This window comes from Rhinatrema bivittatum, chromosome 17 (assembly GCF_901001135.1).
Source record: "Rhinatrema bivittatum chromosome 17, aRhiBiv1.1, whole genome shotgun sequence".
Classification (NCBI taxonomy): domain Eukaryota; kingdom Metazoa; phylum Chordata; class Amphibia; order Gymnophiona; family Rhinatrematidae; genus Rhinatrema; species Rhinatrema bivittatum.
This window is the reverse complement of record NC_042631.1, coordinates 51,236,742-51,254,135: the sequence shown is the minus strand read 5'-3', so window position 1 is coordinate 51,254,135 and position 17,394 is coordinate 51,236,742. Positions and strand designations below refer to the sequence as shown.

Sequence of the window (17,394 nt, the reverse complement as noted above, 5' to 3'; positions counted from 1 at the left end):
ACTCCAAAAGTGAATAGCCAACTTCACTGGCTCAGGGGGAATTAGACTTCAGAAGAAAAGAAGAACGAGACCACAGGGAAGAGCCTCCCATAAATTATTCCTATACTTTTCCCAAAAAGAGCACGTGAAATGCATAAAAGGAAAGGCCTTCTGCAAGAGAGCAGATGTATTATCATAGGACTATACCCAAGTGCTCTAGGGAGTACAATCCCACTAAGTCCTCCTCTATCTTAACCCACAATTTATGTTAGGATAGTGACTTCCACTCAAAAAGAACATGGAGCTGGTATCTGAAGGAAGGAATAACCTTGAGGACAGATTTGATATATTTGTGGTATGTCTACATCTTGGGTCCAAGTTTAAGCAAAGTATGGCTGTCTGATTATCTGTGATTAGGTCATGTAGTAGACCTATTTTGGTTTCAATGGAACATGTGTTTAGGAGAATATTTTTAAGGTTGTCTTGTCCTGAGGTGGCAAAATAAACAGTACTTCTCCCTAATGAAGCAGACATTGGCGAAACAATTGGGCCCTTGTCAGGGCAAGAAGAACTGGTGTGGTTCTCATACATTAAGGATTTGCAAGACTGACGGTTTGCCACTTCAATAATGTGGTTTAGTTACATTTTGACTGCTCGTGATTTCAGTTGCTTACATGCTGCACATCCTCCCATAAATACTATTGCGAGTTGGTTACACGCTGCACATTTTCCTGTAAAGACTATTGCGGAATAAAAGACTTTGTAGAGTTCAGCAGCTTTAATTGCATTCTGCAAACATTACTGTTTTCAGATAAACTCAATTTTCAATACGTGCATATTTTGCTTTTAATTGACTTTCTTTAAAATATTTAAGATTGGCAACATGTGGTGTTTTTTTTGTTTTATCTAGAGCAGGGGTCGGGAACCCATGGCTCGCGAGCCAGATATGGCTCTTTTGAGGGCTGCATCTGGCTCGCAGACAAGTGTCGCCACACTTCGCGGTTCCCCGCTGACCCAGCTGCTCCCCGGTCCTCCGCCGCCCGGGCTTAAAATGCTGTCAGCCCGGGTGGAACGCGGCGGGACAGCTGGAGTCAGCGGCACCGGCGTGCTCTCTTCTCCTCCTCCCCCCCCCCCCCCGCGGCCCGGAAGAGGAAGTGGAGAGCATCGGGTGCCTGCGCGGGAAGAAGAGACCACACTAGCGTGGTCTCTTCTTCCGCGCAGGCACCCGATGCTCACCACTTCCTCTTCCGGGCCGCGGGGGGGGGGGGGGGGGGGGGGGAGGAGGAGGAGAGAGCACGCCGGCAGCGGCACGACTGGAGTCAGCCGGGTGCCAGCGCTGGAGTCATCGGGTGCCTGCGCGGGAGTCTTCCCGCGCAGGCACCCGATGCTCACCACTTCCTCTTCCGGGCCGCGGGAAGAAGAGAGCACGCAGGTGCCGCTCAGCACCGGCGTGCTCTCTTCTTCCCGCGGCCCGGAAGAGGAAGTGGTGAGCATCGGGTGCCTGCGCGAGAAGAAGAGGCCACGCTTGTGGGAAGACTACAGCGCGGCTCGGAGGAAAATGAAGAGTTTCAACCGCGGCCGATGGGACTCCGCCTCCGCGAGGGCTGAAAATGAAGGAGGTTAGTGTTGGGAGGAGGCTGCTGCTGCCGCGAGTTCCTGGGGTGGGGGTGGGGGAGAGAGAGAGTGAATGAGCGAGCAAGCGTGTGTGTTTGAGATCCTGTGTGTGTGAGTGAGATTGCATGTATGTGAATGATTGAGAGCCTGTGTATGTGAAAGAGAGTATGTCTGTGATTGAGAGCCTGCCTGTGAGAGAGAGAGCATGAATGTAAGTTTACCATTGGGAACCTGTATGTGTAAGTTTGTGATTGAAAGCCTGTTTGTGTGAAAGAGTATGTGTGTATGATTGAGATCCTTTGTGTGTGAGAGAAATCATGTGTATGTATGATTAAGAGCCTGTGTGTATAAGTAAGAGAGAGATCATGTGTGTCTGTGTGTGATTGAGAGCTGATTTAGGTGAGGGAGCATGTGAGTATGTGATTGAGAGCCTGTGTGTAAATGAGAGAAAGAGAGGACATGTTTGTAAGCATGTGAATGAGAGTCTGTGTGTGAGAGAAAAAGACAGCATGTATTTATGTGATTGAAAGCCTGTGTGTGTGTGTAAGCGTGAAAAGATAGACAGCATGTGTGTAAATGTGTAATTAAGAGCCTATATAAGTGAGTGAGAAAAAACATGTGTATATGTGAGTACTGAGAGCATGTGTGTATAGGTGTGTCATTGAGAGCCAGTGTGAGAGAGAGCACTGGTATGTGACTGAGAGAGGAGAAAGTTCCAAGCAAACCACCCCACCTCCTGCTAATTCAGAACAATCTCAGGACACCTGGATATCAAACGTTCCCAGGTATGCAGAGCAAAAAAATTTTTGTATCCTTATTATTTTTCATTACTGGATCTTTGTGTCTGCTATTTTGAAATATTTTGTTGGTATCTGGAAATGTTTTATATGAGTTTTAATTATTGGATATTCCTCTCATCAGCTGTTTCGAAATATGTTCTTTTTGTTAGTACAGTTTTACTGCTGATGATTTTATATTTCTTGATTTGTTTTATAAGGATGGGTGATGTTTCTTTTTTCCTTTGTTACACTGCATACAGAGACTCTGGCTTGTTGCAGTTTCCAATTCAGTTTTTTCTGCATGCTTCTTGTTATGCGTTTTGGTCTCTTTATTCTATGTTAGGTGAGGGACAGCACGTGATTCAGGTGAGGTTTTCTGCTGGCGTGTTGTTTCTGTGTAGGACTCTATAGCAGCCTGACTTGGTCCGTTTTCCTAATAGGAGATGTATTGGTGTCTTAAGGCCTGGTGTAATATTTTCAGAGACTTATTGTACATTAAAAGTGGGATCTTACATAAAATGCACACATTTACTTGTATTTAGTTTTAAACATATTGTATGGCTCTCATGGAATTACATTTTAAAATATGTGGCGTTTATGGCTCTCTCAGCCAAAAAGGTTCCTGACCCCTGATCTAGAGGAATACAATTGTTTTAGGGCTTCACTCTATGTATAAAAGAACCAAAAAATGAATAAAAATTAGACATAGTTTTTGTAAATTTAGCATTTCTTGTTCCTGTATCAAGTTATGCATGCCTATCGTATAGATATAAATGTTCCTGTTAGTTACTATATACAATATACATACACACACATGTGTTATATATATATATATATATATATATATAAACACAACACACAATATAGGAAATAAAGTTCAAGAAATTTTATATAGTTTATTTACAAAGCTTTATAGCCTGCCTTATTACCAGACAACCTGTTCACCTGTCATAGAAACCAATATCAGAACTGATTTGAAACAGCCTTTAAAAAAGATCAGACAAGTATCTGCTACATTTCTCAAATTAAAATATATTCCATTCCAAGTTTTCCTAGAAGTTCCTGCTCAGCTGGTTTGAACTTCAACATTTTTCCTATCTGTAATACATTTATTTTCTCTTACAAAGAGAAACATGATAAATAGAATATGCATTTTTAAAGAAAGTCTATTTATATAAAAAGCAAATGTTGTTTTGAAGAATTTTAATTATCTTGATATACGCAGCCCTCTCGGGGTCATGTGGACATTTGTGTGCAAAGTAAATTTTGAGATCTAACTTATGTTAACTCATTTCATCTAATAGAGTTTTTCTTCCTTCTATTCCTTGTATAAAATGTGTAATGTTATATGTAACACTTTCCATTTAGATAAATGAATAATTAAGGTTTACTTTTTCTCTGTGTTAAATGGGTGATTTCACTGTTTGATTTATGTTGGAGTATTCTATTTAAATTTAAAAAAAAAAGAAAAACATGATTAAATGGTGTAATATTATCTGTTAATGAATATGAGTTAAGCCCTATATTTAAATATTAAAATATATTTGCATAGAATATAATTAAGCAAGATGGCACCCAGACAAGAATGGTCCCTCACGCTAAAAATTGTTTCATGGACTTTTTAGAGGAAAAAAAAATAGACACTGCTTTGCTCTTAACTTATTTATATTATGTCTACCTCTCTTTTATTCATAAAAATAATTTGCATTATATGACAATTGCATTACATATTAACATTTAAATTCTTTTCAATAAATTGATTTAAGATAGCTAATTCATTTTTTTAATGTCACTTTTTTAGAAAGCAAATGCTCCTATGCCAATTCTTATAAATAGATTGCATAATGTTGCAAAATGGATGAATGTGTAATCTGGTAACAGAGTTAAAATTATTCTACATACTAGCATTTCAGCAAAAGAATTATAGATATTGCATCAAGATTCACCAATATGCAAATGTATATTATATTATGTTTTTGCAAATAGGTATTTTACAAACATTGGGCCTCATTTTCCATAGCTATCGCAGGCCTGCGCTACTGAAATCGGGGTGGAGTTGGCCCCGGAAGAGGAGGAGTCGGGGGCGTCACGGGGCCGACTCCGCGAGGATGGCACGCACAGCGGAAAGGTAAGGCCCTTTTCACTGGCTATTTCGCGCCCAATAACTACACCTTCTATAGTGTAGTTATTGGGTGCGATGCCGGCAGCGATCGCATCGCGGAGGTGCGATCGCTGCCGGACCCCCCCCCCCCCCCGCTAGCGCGATTTCCTAAAGTATCGCAGGCCTGCGATACTTTAGAAAATGAGGCCCATTGCCTCTTATGGTAATTATATTAGAAAATATCATTTACTTATCTTTCCAAAACCGAACAAAACATTACAAATTTATTGATAAAGAAACATTTCATAATTATGGCTACACTTACATTTAGAAGTGTAATACATTCCAATTGGCTTAAATACTTTTTCATATGACACAAAACTTTGGAAAGTTAATAATATTGAATTTCACTTAATTGGGTTCCTCTTATTTACTGAAGCACTGGACAATTCTGTTTTGATTATCCTTTTTCCTATAATAAGATAATTTTGAAGACTTTCTGATAATGAATGGATACCCATTGCCACCCTAATTTCTTGACCTTCCCTTTATGCAATTACAAATGAATTTATGCATATACCAAAAGTCCAGGACTGACAATATTGTTTGATAATAGTAGACAGAAACCTATCTAACATTGACACCAAAGTGACCACTGCAATATGAAATACAAACTTCAATGAAGAAATTGGAAGGATGAACTAAATCATCAATACTGACTTAGACTAAAATTCATTTTGAAAAACTGGGTTAGCCAGAAGTATTGCCAGCAGTTCTGCTAAGTATTAGAGATACAGCAGCCAGAAACACTAATCTGAACCCATTTGAAATGATTATTGGGCATTCCAACACCCTCAGCTCTGAACATAAATCAGACTGAATGCGATTTGTTTTCATCAATAGACTCAATGATTTCATAGCAGAAAATGCTCTGAAGGCCTTACAACTTTTACAGAACTCCATGGCAAGAGTGTTAACAGGTACATGTAAATATGATCACATAACACCAATCTTATAGTCTTCACATTGGCTTCTGATTAAATTTCGGATCGATTACAAGATCCTGACATTGATCCATAAGATTCTCAATAGTAAAGAAACTATATGGTTAGGAGCAGCACTATATATTTACACTCCTCAGCACTCTGAGATCAGCTTGATAGAACAGAGTATTCCACAGGCACATTTAGTAGAAACAAGAAATCATTCAATATCAGTTGCAGGCCCAATGGGAACACTGAGAGGAGAGGATCACCTTGCTGGTGGCTGAAAGGAATCAGTAAGTTTTTGCTTGTGACATTGTCTTTTTTAAAAGTATTGGGGCAAAGTTAACTATTTGGGGATATTATTTAGTGTGTTTGTGCCTTTAATAGTCATAAAGGCAGTGAATAAACAAGCTAGACTGTTTGCATTTTTAAATAGTCAGTCAATAAGGTAGCAGTAGGTAGTGTGTTTATTTTTAAAAAGTCTGCAGAACTGAGTGTTCTCCAGACTTTTAAAGAGTTGAGTGTTTGTATTTAATACTAACTGAGTGCTTGTATTGAAAAAAAAAAAAAAAAAACCTACAAAAAAAAACCCCAACCCAAAAAGTAGCCAGAAGCTAGAAATAAGCTAGGAGCAGTATATACCAAAGTAAAAAAGTTGAATAGTTCAGCTCAGTTACTCACCTTGGAAAGGTGTTGAGGTAGTGTGATTGGGTTTGAATAGGGACCAACATTTGTTAATCAAGGGAGCAGTGAGTCACTCAGGCTGACTAACTGAAGTTAGACGGTTTGTATTTCCCAACCCTCCCAACCACCCCTAGCTCATCTCTTAATTTGTAGGCAGGTGCCACTTTCACAAAAAAAAAAAAAAAAAAAAAAGCATCAGCAAAAACTTTGAGAATTCGATCAGACCCCTGTAGGCCACTACCAGACACATAGTGAATTCACTAATACATTTAAAGGAAGTTAGACACATTCCTACTCCCATAGCAACCTAAAACTTAACTAGGAACTTATCAAAATTGAGATGAAGGCAGCAGTCCAGCAGCAAGAGGGGGGCTTCCCAGTCTTTTGCATCGAGTGTCACATGTATGATTTTTTTACCCACCGGTGAGAAGTTGTACATGTGCATGCGATGCAAAGAGCTCCTGGCTCTCAGAGAACGAGTCCGATCTCTGGAGGCTAGAGTGGCAGACCTGGAGGAGCTGAGGTAGACAGAGAGGTATATAGATGAGACCTTCAGGGAAATAGTAGTCAAGTCCCAACTTCAGACTGGCAGCCCTGGTGCTGCCTTGGAGGAAGAAGGTCTCATGATGGGAGAGCACCAACCAGGTGTAGCAGGAAAGGATCCTGTAGCAAGGACCTACTCCCCAGGTGATGCATTATCCTTTCGCACTGAGGATATCTCCCCAAGGCCTACTGCCAAGGAGGGAAGGGTTAGGTCGGCCGTCATAGTTGGTGATTCAATTATTAGGAATGTAGATAGCTGGGTGGCTGGTGGGCGTGAGGATCACCTGATAACATGCCTACCTGGTGCGAAGGTGGCGGACCTCACGCGTCACCTAGATAGGATTTTAGACAGTGCTGGGGAGGAGCTGGCTGTCGTGGTACATGTGGGCACCAACGACATAGGAAAATGGGGGGGAGGTTCTGGAAGCCAAATTTAGGCTCTTAGGTAGAAAGCTTAAATCCAGAACCTCCAGGGTAGCATTCTCTGAAATGCTCCCTGTTCCATGCGCAGGTCACCAGAGGCAGACAGAGCTCCGGAGTCTCAATGCGTGGATGAGACGATGGTGCAAGGAAGAGGGATTCAGTTTTGTTAGGAACTGGGGAACCTTTTGGGGAAGGGGGGGGGGAGTCTCTTCCGAAGGGATGGGCTCCACCTTAACCAGGGTGGAACCAGACTGCTGGCGCTAACCTTTAAAAAGGAGATAGAGCAGCTTTTAAACTAGAACAAAGGGGAAAGCAGACAGTCGTTCAGCAGCGCATGGTTCGGAGAGAGGTATCTTTAAAGGATACTAATGATGCATTAGAATTAGGGCATCCCGACAGTGAGGTTCCAATAATTAGAAAAGTAGTCCAAGTGCCTGTAACTAAAAACTCACCTGAGCTAAAAAATTCTAACTTATCCCTATCAATTAAAAAGCAGAATGAAAATACAAACAAAAAACAAACTTTGAAATGTTTGTATGCTAATGCCAGAAGTCTAAGAAGTAAGATGGAAGAATTAGAATGTATAGCAGTAAATGATGACAGACTTAATTGGCATCTCAGAGACATGGTGGAAAGAGGATAACCAATGGGACACTGCTATACCGGGGTACAAATTATATCGCAATGACAGAGAGGAGCACTCGGGAGGAGGTGTGGCACTATGTCCGGGATGGCATAGAGTCCAACAGGATAAACATCCTGCATGAGACTAAATACAAAATTGAATCTTTATGGGTAGAAATCCCTTGTGTGTCGGGGAAGACTACAGTGATAGGGGTATACTACCGTCCACCTGGTCAAGATGGTGAGACGGACAGTGAAATGCTAAGAGAAATTAGGGAAGCTAACCAAATTGGTAGTGCAGTAATAATAAGAACATAAGAACATAAGAAAATGCCATACTGGGTCAGACCAAGGGTCCATCAAGCCCAGCATCCTGTTTCCAACAGTGGCCAATCCAGGCCATAAGAACCTGGCAAGTACCCAAAAACTAAGTCTATTCCATGTAACCATTGCTAATGGCAGTGGCTATTCTCTAAGTCAGTGGTTCTCAACCCTGTCCTGGGGACCCCCCAGCCAGTCGGGTTTTCATGATATCCACAATGAATATGCATGAGAGAAAATTTGCATGCACTGTCTCCATAACATGCAAATTTTCTCTCATGCATATTCATTGTGGATATCATGAAAACCCGACTGGCTGGGGGGTCCCCAGGACAGGGTTGAGAACCACTGCTCTAAGTGAACTTAATAGCAGGTAATGGACTTCTCCTCCAAGAACTTATCCAATCCTTTTTTAAACACAGCTATACTAACTGAACTAACCACATTCTCTGGCAACAAATTCCAGAGTTTAATTGTGCGTTGAGTAAAAAAGAACTTTTTCCGATTAGTTTTAAATGTGCCCCATGCTAACTTCATGGAGTGCCCCCTAGTCTTTCTACTATCCGAAAGAGTAAATAACCGATTCACATCTACCTGTTCTAGACCTCTCATGATTTTAAACACCTCTATATTATCCCCCCTCAGTCGTCTCTTCTCCAAGCTGAAAAGTCCTAACCTCTTTAGTCTTTCCTCATAGGGGAGTTGTTCCATTCCCCTTATTTTGGTAGCCCTTCTCTGTACCTTCTCCATCGCAATTATATCTTTTTTTGAGATGCGGCAACCAGAATTGTACACAGTATTCAAGGTGCGGTCTCACCATGGAGCGATACAGAGGCATTATGACATTTTCCGTTTTATTCATCATTCCTTTTCTAATAATTCCCAACATTGTTTGCTTTTTTGACTGCCGCAGCACACTGCACCGACGATTTCAATGTGTTATCCACTATGACACCTAGATCTCTTTCTTGGGTTGTAGCACCTAATATGGAACCCAACATTGTGTAATTATAGCATGGGTTATTTTTCCCTATATGCATCACCTTGCACTTATCCACATTAAATTTCATCTGCCATTTGGATGCCCAATCTTCCAGTCTCACAAGGTCTTCAATTACCCCAATATAGACTGGGTAAATGTATCATCGGGTAACGCTAGAGAGATAACGTTCCTGGATGGAATAAATGATAGCTTTATGGAGCAATTGGTTCAGGAACCGACGAGAGAGGGAACATTTTTAGATCTAATTCTCAGTGGAGCACAGGACTTGGTGAGAGAGGTAACTGTGGTGGGGCCGCTTGGCAATAGTGATCATAATATGATCAAATTTGATTTAATGACTGGAAAAGGAACAGTGTGCAAATCCAAGGCTCTCGTGCTAAACTTTCAAAAGGGAAACTTTGATAAAATGAGAAAAATAGTTAGAAAAAAAACTGAAAGGAGCAGCTACAAAAGTAAAAAATGTCCAAGAGGCGTGGTCATTGTTAAAAAATACCATTCTAGGAGCACAGTCCAGATGTATTCCACACATTAAGAAAGGTGGAAAGAAGGCAAAACGATTACCAGCATGGTTAAAAGGGGAGGTGAAAGAAGCTATTTTAGCCAAAAGATCTTCATTCAAAAATTGGAAGAAGGATCAAACAGAAGAAAATAGGATAAAGCATAAACATTGGCAAGTTAAATGTAAGACATTGATAAGACAGGCTAAGAGAGAATTTGAAAAGAAGTTGGCTGTAGAGGCAAATGATTTCTTTGCTTCGGTGTTTACTGAAGAGGATGTTGGGGAGGTACCCGTAATGGAGAAGGTTTTCATGGGCAATGATTCAGATGGACTGAATCAAATCACGGTGAACCTAGAAGATGTGATAGGCCTGATTGACAAACTGAAGAGTAGTAAATCACCTGGACCGGATGGTATACACCCCAGAGTTCTGAAGGAACTAAAAAATGAAATTTCAGACCTATTAGTAAAAATTTGTAACCTATCATTAAAATCATCCATTGTACCTGAAGACTGGAGGATAGCAAATGTAACCCCAATATTTAAAAAGGGCTCCAGGGGCGATCCGGGAAACTACAGACCGGTTAGCCTGACTTCAGTGCCAGGAAAAATAGTGGAAAGTGTTCTAAATATCAAAATCACAGAACATATAGAAAGACATGGTTTAATGGAACAAAGTCAGCATGGCTTTACCCAGGGCAAGTCTTGCCTCACAAATCTGCTTCACTTTTTTGAAGGAGTTAATAAACATGTGGATAAAGGTAAACCGGTAGATATAGTATACTTGGATTTTCAGAAGGCGTTTGACAAAGTTCCTCATGAGAGGCTTCTAGGAAAAGTAAAAAGTCATGGGATAGGTGGCGATGTCCTTTCGTGGATTGCAAACTGGCTAAAAGACAGGAAACAGAGAGTAGGATTAAATGGGAAATTTTCTCAGTGGAAGGGAGTGGACAGTGGAGTGCCTCAGGGATCTGTATTGGGACCCTTACTTTTCAATATATTTATAAATGATCTGGAAAGAAATACGACAAGTGAGATAATCAAATTTGCAGATGACACAAAATTGTTCAGAGTAGTTAAATCACAAGCAGATTGTGATAAATTGCAGGAAGACCTTGTGAGACTGGAAAATTGGGCATCCAACTGGCAGATGAAATTTAATGTGGATAAGTGCAAGGTGATGCATATAGGGAAAAATAACCCATGCTATAATTACACGATGTTGGGTTCCATATTAGGTGCTACAACCCAAGAAAGAGATCTAGGTGTTATAGTGGATAATACATTGAAATCGTCGGTACAGTGTGCTGCGGCAGTCAAAAAAGCAAACAGAATGTTGGGAATTATTAGAAAGGGAATGGTGAATAAAACGGAAAATGTCATAATGCCTCTGTATCGCTCCATGGTGAGACCGCACCTTGAATACTGTGTACAATTCTGGTCGCCGCATCTCAAAAAAGATATAATTGCGATGGAGAAGGTACAGAGAAGGGCTACCAAAATGATAAGGGGAATGGAACAACTCCCCTATGAGGAAAGACTAAAGAGGTTAGGACTTTTCAGCTTGGAGAAGAGACGACTGAGGGGGGATATGATAGAGGTGTTTAAAATCATGAGAGGTCTAGAACAGGTAGATGTGAATCGGTTATTTACTCTTCATATATTTCTACTCCTTCGACAAACTGCAACCTATCCAAACAAACAGTACTAGGACTTTTAGGTATTGGTGCCCAAATTGGGTTGTAAGACAGGAAAGAAACTGATGTAATTGTTCTTATTGCAGTTCCATTAATTTTCTTTATGGGCTTACGCCCTGGGTGCCAGCGTGGCAAGTCAGCCACCAGTTTAATAGTTTCTGTAATGGTATCAACTCCACTTCCTGTTGCTACTGAACTTTCTGCTCTCTACCCCCCTCCCCCCACCAAGGCAGAAGAATTCCAGATGTTACAGACTGGGCCTCAATTAACATTAGACTAGTGCAGAGCCTCCAGTCCCTAGTACTGGGAATAGTTCTAGCCTAAGGCTGGGCCTGTATGGGACTGGAGCATTTCATCATATTATGTGTGTCCAAGAGAGGGGTTCTATATGAAAACAGGCCAGTTGGTGGCAGTGAAGAAGCAGAAAGATAACAGCAGCATATTAAAAATGAACCGATTAGACTTTTGGAACTAGCCAAGGTAGTAGGAATTGAAAACTATGCCAAAGGTTAGCCAGAATGCTAAAGTATTTTAAAAGGTCAACATTAAATTTCACTTCTGTCTTCAACTTACAAGAAATCATATGACTTATATAATATATATAATTAGCACATATGAGGTGATAATGCTAACCAATTAAAACATTTTGGCATGGATTTTAAAATTCCTACGTGCGCCGGGCCTACTTTAAAAAGGCCCAGCCACACGCGTAAAGCCCCGGGACGCACGTTAAGTCCCAGGGCCGAAGAAAGGGTGTGGGGGCGGTCTGGGGGGCCCCTGGCACAGCAGCCATTTGCCACTGTGTTGGAGGATCACGTGGCAGCAGGCTGCCGGTGGGTACAACCTGCACCTGCCAGGAGTTAGGATAGGGCTAGGGGGCGGGAAGTTTAGGGGAAGGGGTAGGAAGGATAGATTAGGGGGTAGAGAAGTTCCTTCCCAGGTTGATCCTAAATTGGAGCAGCCTGGTAGGGAATGAGGGAAGGTCGCGGGCTTTGGTGCGCACCTGCATGTTATAAAATCACTCGTCCATGTGTGACCGCCGGGTAGCGCGCTCACATGGACGCGCACACACTGGTCTTAAAATCTACCCCTTTATGCTTACAAAGAAACTAACTCATTGGTTTGCAGGTTTGGGGGAGGTGACATATATAACCTATTGCACAATCGAAGGGCTCTTGAACTATGCAATTATCTTACTTTGCAATGCTCCATAAAAAAAATCTTACTATTAAAAAGAATTTCTCTTTACTGACTGTCCATATTCAGTGTCTATTTGTTAGGAAACGAACCTATGCTCCCGCGCTGCTGCCATACGTCTGCCGCAGTCGGGGCCGTCCCCAGCACAGTCCTGCGCCACAACACAGGGTTCAAGCCGACGCAGCGTTGCTCCTCCCCTTTCACCGGTGTCCCTCCCGGCAGCCTCCGCATGTTGCGCGGGAAAACCACAGTATTTAATCTGACAGTCCAGCACAAGTCCCTTGCCTCAGCTACTGGCTTGCTTGTGCTGGTGCTGTCTTCGGAGTTCGTGTCTTGCCGCTGTTTGGGATTATCTTGATTTCTCTTGTCTGCCGCCTGCCTTATACTCAGACCATCTTGGATTACTTGTCTGCTGCCTGCCTTATACCTAGACTAGCTTTTGGATTACCCTTGTCTGCTGTCCGCCTTATACTCAGACCATCTTGGATTACTCTTGTCTGCTGCCTGCCTACTACCCTTGACTAGCTTTTGGATTACCCTTGTCTGCCGCCTGCGTTATACCTGGACTAGCTTCTGGATTACCCTTGTCTGCTGTCTGCCTTTTGGCTTTGACCACCATAGGGTGCTAATACCTGTAACTCCTCCGGTGTGGGCATCGGATGGTCGCTGGGAACTCCAGGCCTACCTTCCCTTTCTGAGCCGACTCAGGTAAGACTTGCACTACCATTGGGTCCACATATTCTAACATTAATCTTCTAGTGGGGAGTGCCTATTACGAGGGCCTAACAGAGAAATCTATCCCTACATGATAAAGGACTTGAAATGAATCTTTATTGTTTGAGGAAATATGCATGCCGGATGAGTACATATATATATTTTAATATCACGCCAGTTATACTTACTACCCAGAAACGTTTCGCCACTTTTGGGATACTGACCGGTATTGGTGAATGTCTTCAAAGGACTTGGTGTTGTTAATAGCGAAAACACAGAGGAATCCTTCCCCAGTTCGCATGTACTGGTCTCTCATTGCGCTGTATTCCTCTTGGCCAGCTGTGTCCAGAATATCTAACAAACAAGTCTCTCCATCAATTACCACCTGCTTCCTGTAGGAGTCCTAGGAACACAGAAAAGGAAAAGTTATTACCTCATTCACAGAGGCAGGACCATTCACTATCCCCTGCTTTGTGTAGGAATCCTGGGGGCACAGAGAAAAAGCAACTCATTACCTCCTACCTCTTGTGGCAGTCCTGGAGAAACATGCAAAGGACAAGACAATTCCCCCTGTTTTTGCATTTTAGATAAATGTTTGCTAACAGCATACAGGGGAATTGGTACTGTTTGGAAGGGAAGTGGCCCGAAACCCACTATGCAATTCTCTTTACTTTTGACTGCAGGCACTATAACGAGAGGTTCTGACAGAAATGCAGGCGCTCACATACAGTAGCGAGCTGACTGGCAGACTGTACAGAAAACCTTAGATCAAAAATGTGGCCAGTAGCCACAAAGTAGCCATGTACAAGAGGTAAGCCTTTTTCAATGGAAAGGGGGCTCTAGAATGAGGTGGTGGATGCATGGAGCAGCCTCCCAGTGGAGGAGGTGGAGACAAAAATAGTATCTGAATTCAAGAAAGCCTGGGATACATAGAGGGGATCTCTACGGAAGTGATGCTAAATTAATTGGACAGATGGGCCATATGGTATTCTTCTGCCATCATGTTTCTATGGTAGCTATTTAGATTAGGCTACAGAGAGAATTAAATTAGCAGCTCAGTCTATCTTGCTCGTTGCAGATCTAGTACTAACTAGATGTCTTAGCAGAAAGACACTCTTGTAGCCCGTAATTAGTCTGACAGACTGTGCAGGGGACCTAGGAGGCTAGATGATGGGCAACAGCCACGCTAGTATTGGTAGCGTTTATTATGAAACTCTGTGGCAGGGTGAACTAAATGGAGGGGGAGGGGTTCTGCTATGCTCATCTGCCCAAGATGGTAGAGTATAAATGAGCAAGATATACTTTCCTGGATAAGGAGAGAGAGCGTGCAAGTAGTTGGGCTCTATGGCTGGCAGCTGGGATATATCCTTGCAATGTAGACAGAAATAATTGGGTAGAGTGAATGGTCTGTTTGGTCATTTTCTGCCATCATCTACCTAGAACTAGCTATAGGTTGGCTATACATATTTTAAATAAATATGTTACAATGACCAGGGATTTGCCAAACACAAACTTGCTTTGCTCATCACCTATCACAGAACTAGAATACAAAGATTTTAAAAAGGTGCGCTTGGACGTACACGTGCGCACAAGTTATAAAATCAGGGGTCGGTACGCGCAAGGGGGTGCACAATTTTGCAGCTTGCGAGCGCCGAGCCGTGCTGCCTTCCCCCGTTCCCTTCCCCCCAACCTGACCTTCCCACCCCTTCCCCTAACTTTCCCCTCCCAGCCCTTGTGTTACCTTTTGCGCCTGCCTCTGGGCAGGCACAAGTTGCATGCGCCGGCACGCGATCCTCCGACACAGCGACAATGGCCGCTCTGTCAGAGGCTTCTGGGCCCCCCCCCCCCCGCACTACCCCTTTTGTAAAGCCCCGGGACTTACACGCATCCCATGGGCTTTATGCGTGTCGCAGGGCCTTTTTAAAATAGGCCCAGCGCGCGTAACCTTTTTAAAATCCGGCCCATAGTGTATCTGGATTTTCAGAAGCCATTTTCCTCAGGAAATTAAAAAGCCATGTTCCTGTTTTCTTGTATTATGTTTTCTTAATTATGCAAGTTTTAACATGCAAACTGCTTTTCTAGCATATTTACTTGTTAAGCAGTATACAAAGTTTTTAATAACTAAATAAATAAATAGGAGATAACAGGCTATTGTGGAAAAATAACTGGTTAAACAAATGCTGTCTAGTAAAATTTCAAATATCTTTTTTTCCTCCCTAAATGATATGCTATCACAATTTATATGGAAAGGGAAGATGCCAAGAGTATCTCATAACGTATCGTTTGCTCCAAAGAATCACGGGGGACTTAACTTGCTAGATTTTAAATTTTGTCAAAGAGCAATACAGCTAAAAAAATATTTGTTAGGGCATTTGAATCCAATAGATAAATAATGGGTATCAATGGAACTAGCTTGGGCTAGAGCACAGGGTTGGAGGTTGTATCTGTTATGCCCAGTCGCAAACAGCTGCTACCACTTAATGCTCACCTCTTTCTTTGCTACCTTGACATCATTGGGGAAAGTGGCGGCCTCCGCCAGCTACCGCCGACCTTCCTGGCATTCCCGGGACAGCACGGGCACTGCCGACCGTCATCTTGCCTTCGGGATCACTTAGGCACACACGCACAGGCCAGTCTTAAGCACATCATGGTGGGAAACTCGGGGGCATCCCCTCCGGATGATGTCTTCACCCTGCTATACTTAAGCTGGCTGGCCCTGCCTATTGACGAGTTAGCAAGGAGTTCCCTCGTTGCTGAATCCGCTTCACTCTTACGGACTTCCTATTCCAGTTCTGCACTTCGGCGTAAGACACTTTGGGTATCCGCTCCTTAGAGGCCCTTCCTAGTCTCTGGCTATCCGCTCCTCGGAGGGCCTTCTGCCTTGGACTGCTGTCTGTTCCCGTTCCCCGGGTCCTCTCCTGGAACTACCACTCTGTGAGTACCTTGATTCCACGGACCACTACTATACCAGCCTTATTGTGGGATCCTCTCCGGTAAACCCCGTGCCCCAAGGGGCCAAAATAGTCATTAAATTGCACCTCAGAGGAGCATATAACTTGGTCAGGATACGACAGGGTGACGGATGGAAAACCGCATTTAAACACCTGCAATGGTCATTTTGAATATTTAGTAATGCCGTTTGGCCTCCAACGCCCCAGCAGTATTTCAAAATATGATGAACAAAATCTTCAGGGACATGCTTTACAGCTGTGCAGTGGTATACCTGGATGACATTCTGGTTTTCTCGCAAGACCTTCAGAGCCATCATTTGGACGTCGCCAACGTCTTACAAAGATTGGCATATAACTGGTTGTCTCTCAAACTGGAAAAATGCTCCTTTCACCAGGAGTGTGTCCCCTTTTTAGGCTATGTGGTCTCTAAACAGGGATTCCAGTTGGATCCACAAAAGACCAAGAGTATTCGAGATTGGCCGCAACCCACTGGTCTTAAGGCACTGCAAAGATTCTTGGGTTTCACTAACTACCACAGGTTGTTTATCCACCATTATTCAACACGGACCGCTCCACTTACAGCCATGGCTCGCAAGGGAGCCAATCCCTCTCAGTGGTCTCCTGAAGCCGTGACTGCTTTCCAAGAACTCAAGGTGTTCCTACAAGAACCGTGCTTAAACCACCCAGATCCCCGATGACCCTTCATCGTCGAAGTGGACACTTCTGACATTGGTGTTTGTTCAGTTCTCAGCCAATCACACCCAAGCTCATTTTTCTCCCGACGCTTCTCCCCTGCGGAGCGTAATTACGGAATTGGGGACAAGGAATTGCTGGCGATTAAATTAGCCTTTGAGAAATAGCGTCTATGGCTTGAGGGAGCGCAACACCAAATCACAGTTTACACCGACCACAAGAAACTCGAGTACTTACATAATGCTCAATGCCTGAATCACAGGCAGGCCCGCTGATCTCTATTTTTTACCTGGTTCAATTTTCTCTTGCGATACCAGCCAGCTGATAAACACCCCCAAGCCGATACACTCTCCCGTTCATTTACCACGGAAGATGTTCCAGATACTCCACCGCACATCATCAACCCTACGAGGGTGCTCCTCTCCGCTACACACACGGTTCCAGCTGGGAAGACTGTGGTGCCCCAACCACTCAGAAGGAAAATCCTCAAATGGGCGCATGACTCTCTCCTCGCAGGCAATCCCGGACAAGCTAGAACACTTTCTACTCTGCAAAGGTTCTACTGGTGGCCAACCACGAAGAAAGA

At 43.0% G+C, this 17,394-nt stretch overlaps 1 protein-coding gene across 2 annotated transcripts in view; it reads right to left on the bottom strand.

Annotated features, from left to right (window-relative positions):
• Positions 1-17,394, bottom strand: part of HRAS (HRas proto-oncogene, GTPase) — a 59,911-nt gene that overhangs the window by 17,440 nt on the left and 25,077 nt on the right. For both annotated transcript variants that reach the window (XM_029582735.1, XM_029582736.1), the window contains exon 3: positions 13,389-13,567. In XM_029582735.1, coding sequence (XP_029438595.1) covers positions 13,389-13,567 — 179 coding nt within the window. The remainder of the gene's footprint in view (positions 1-13,388; positions 13,568-17,394) is intronic.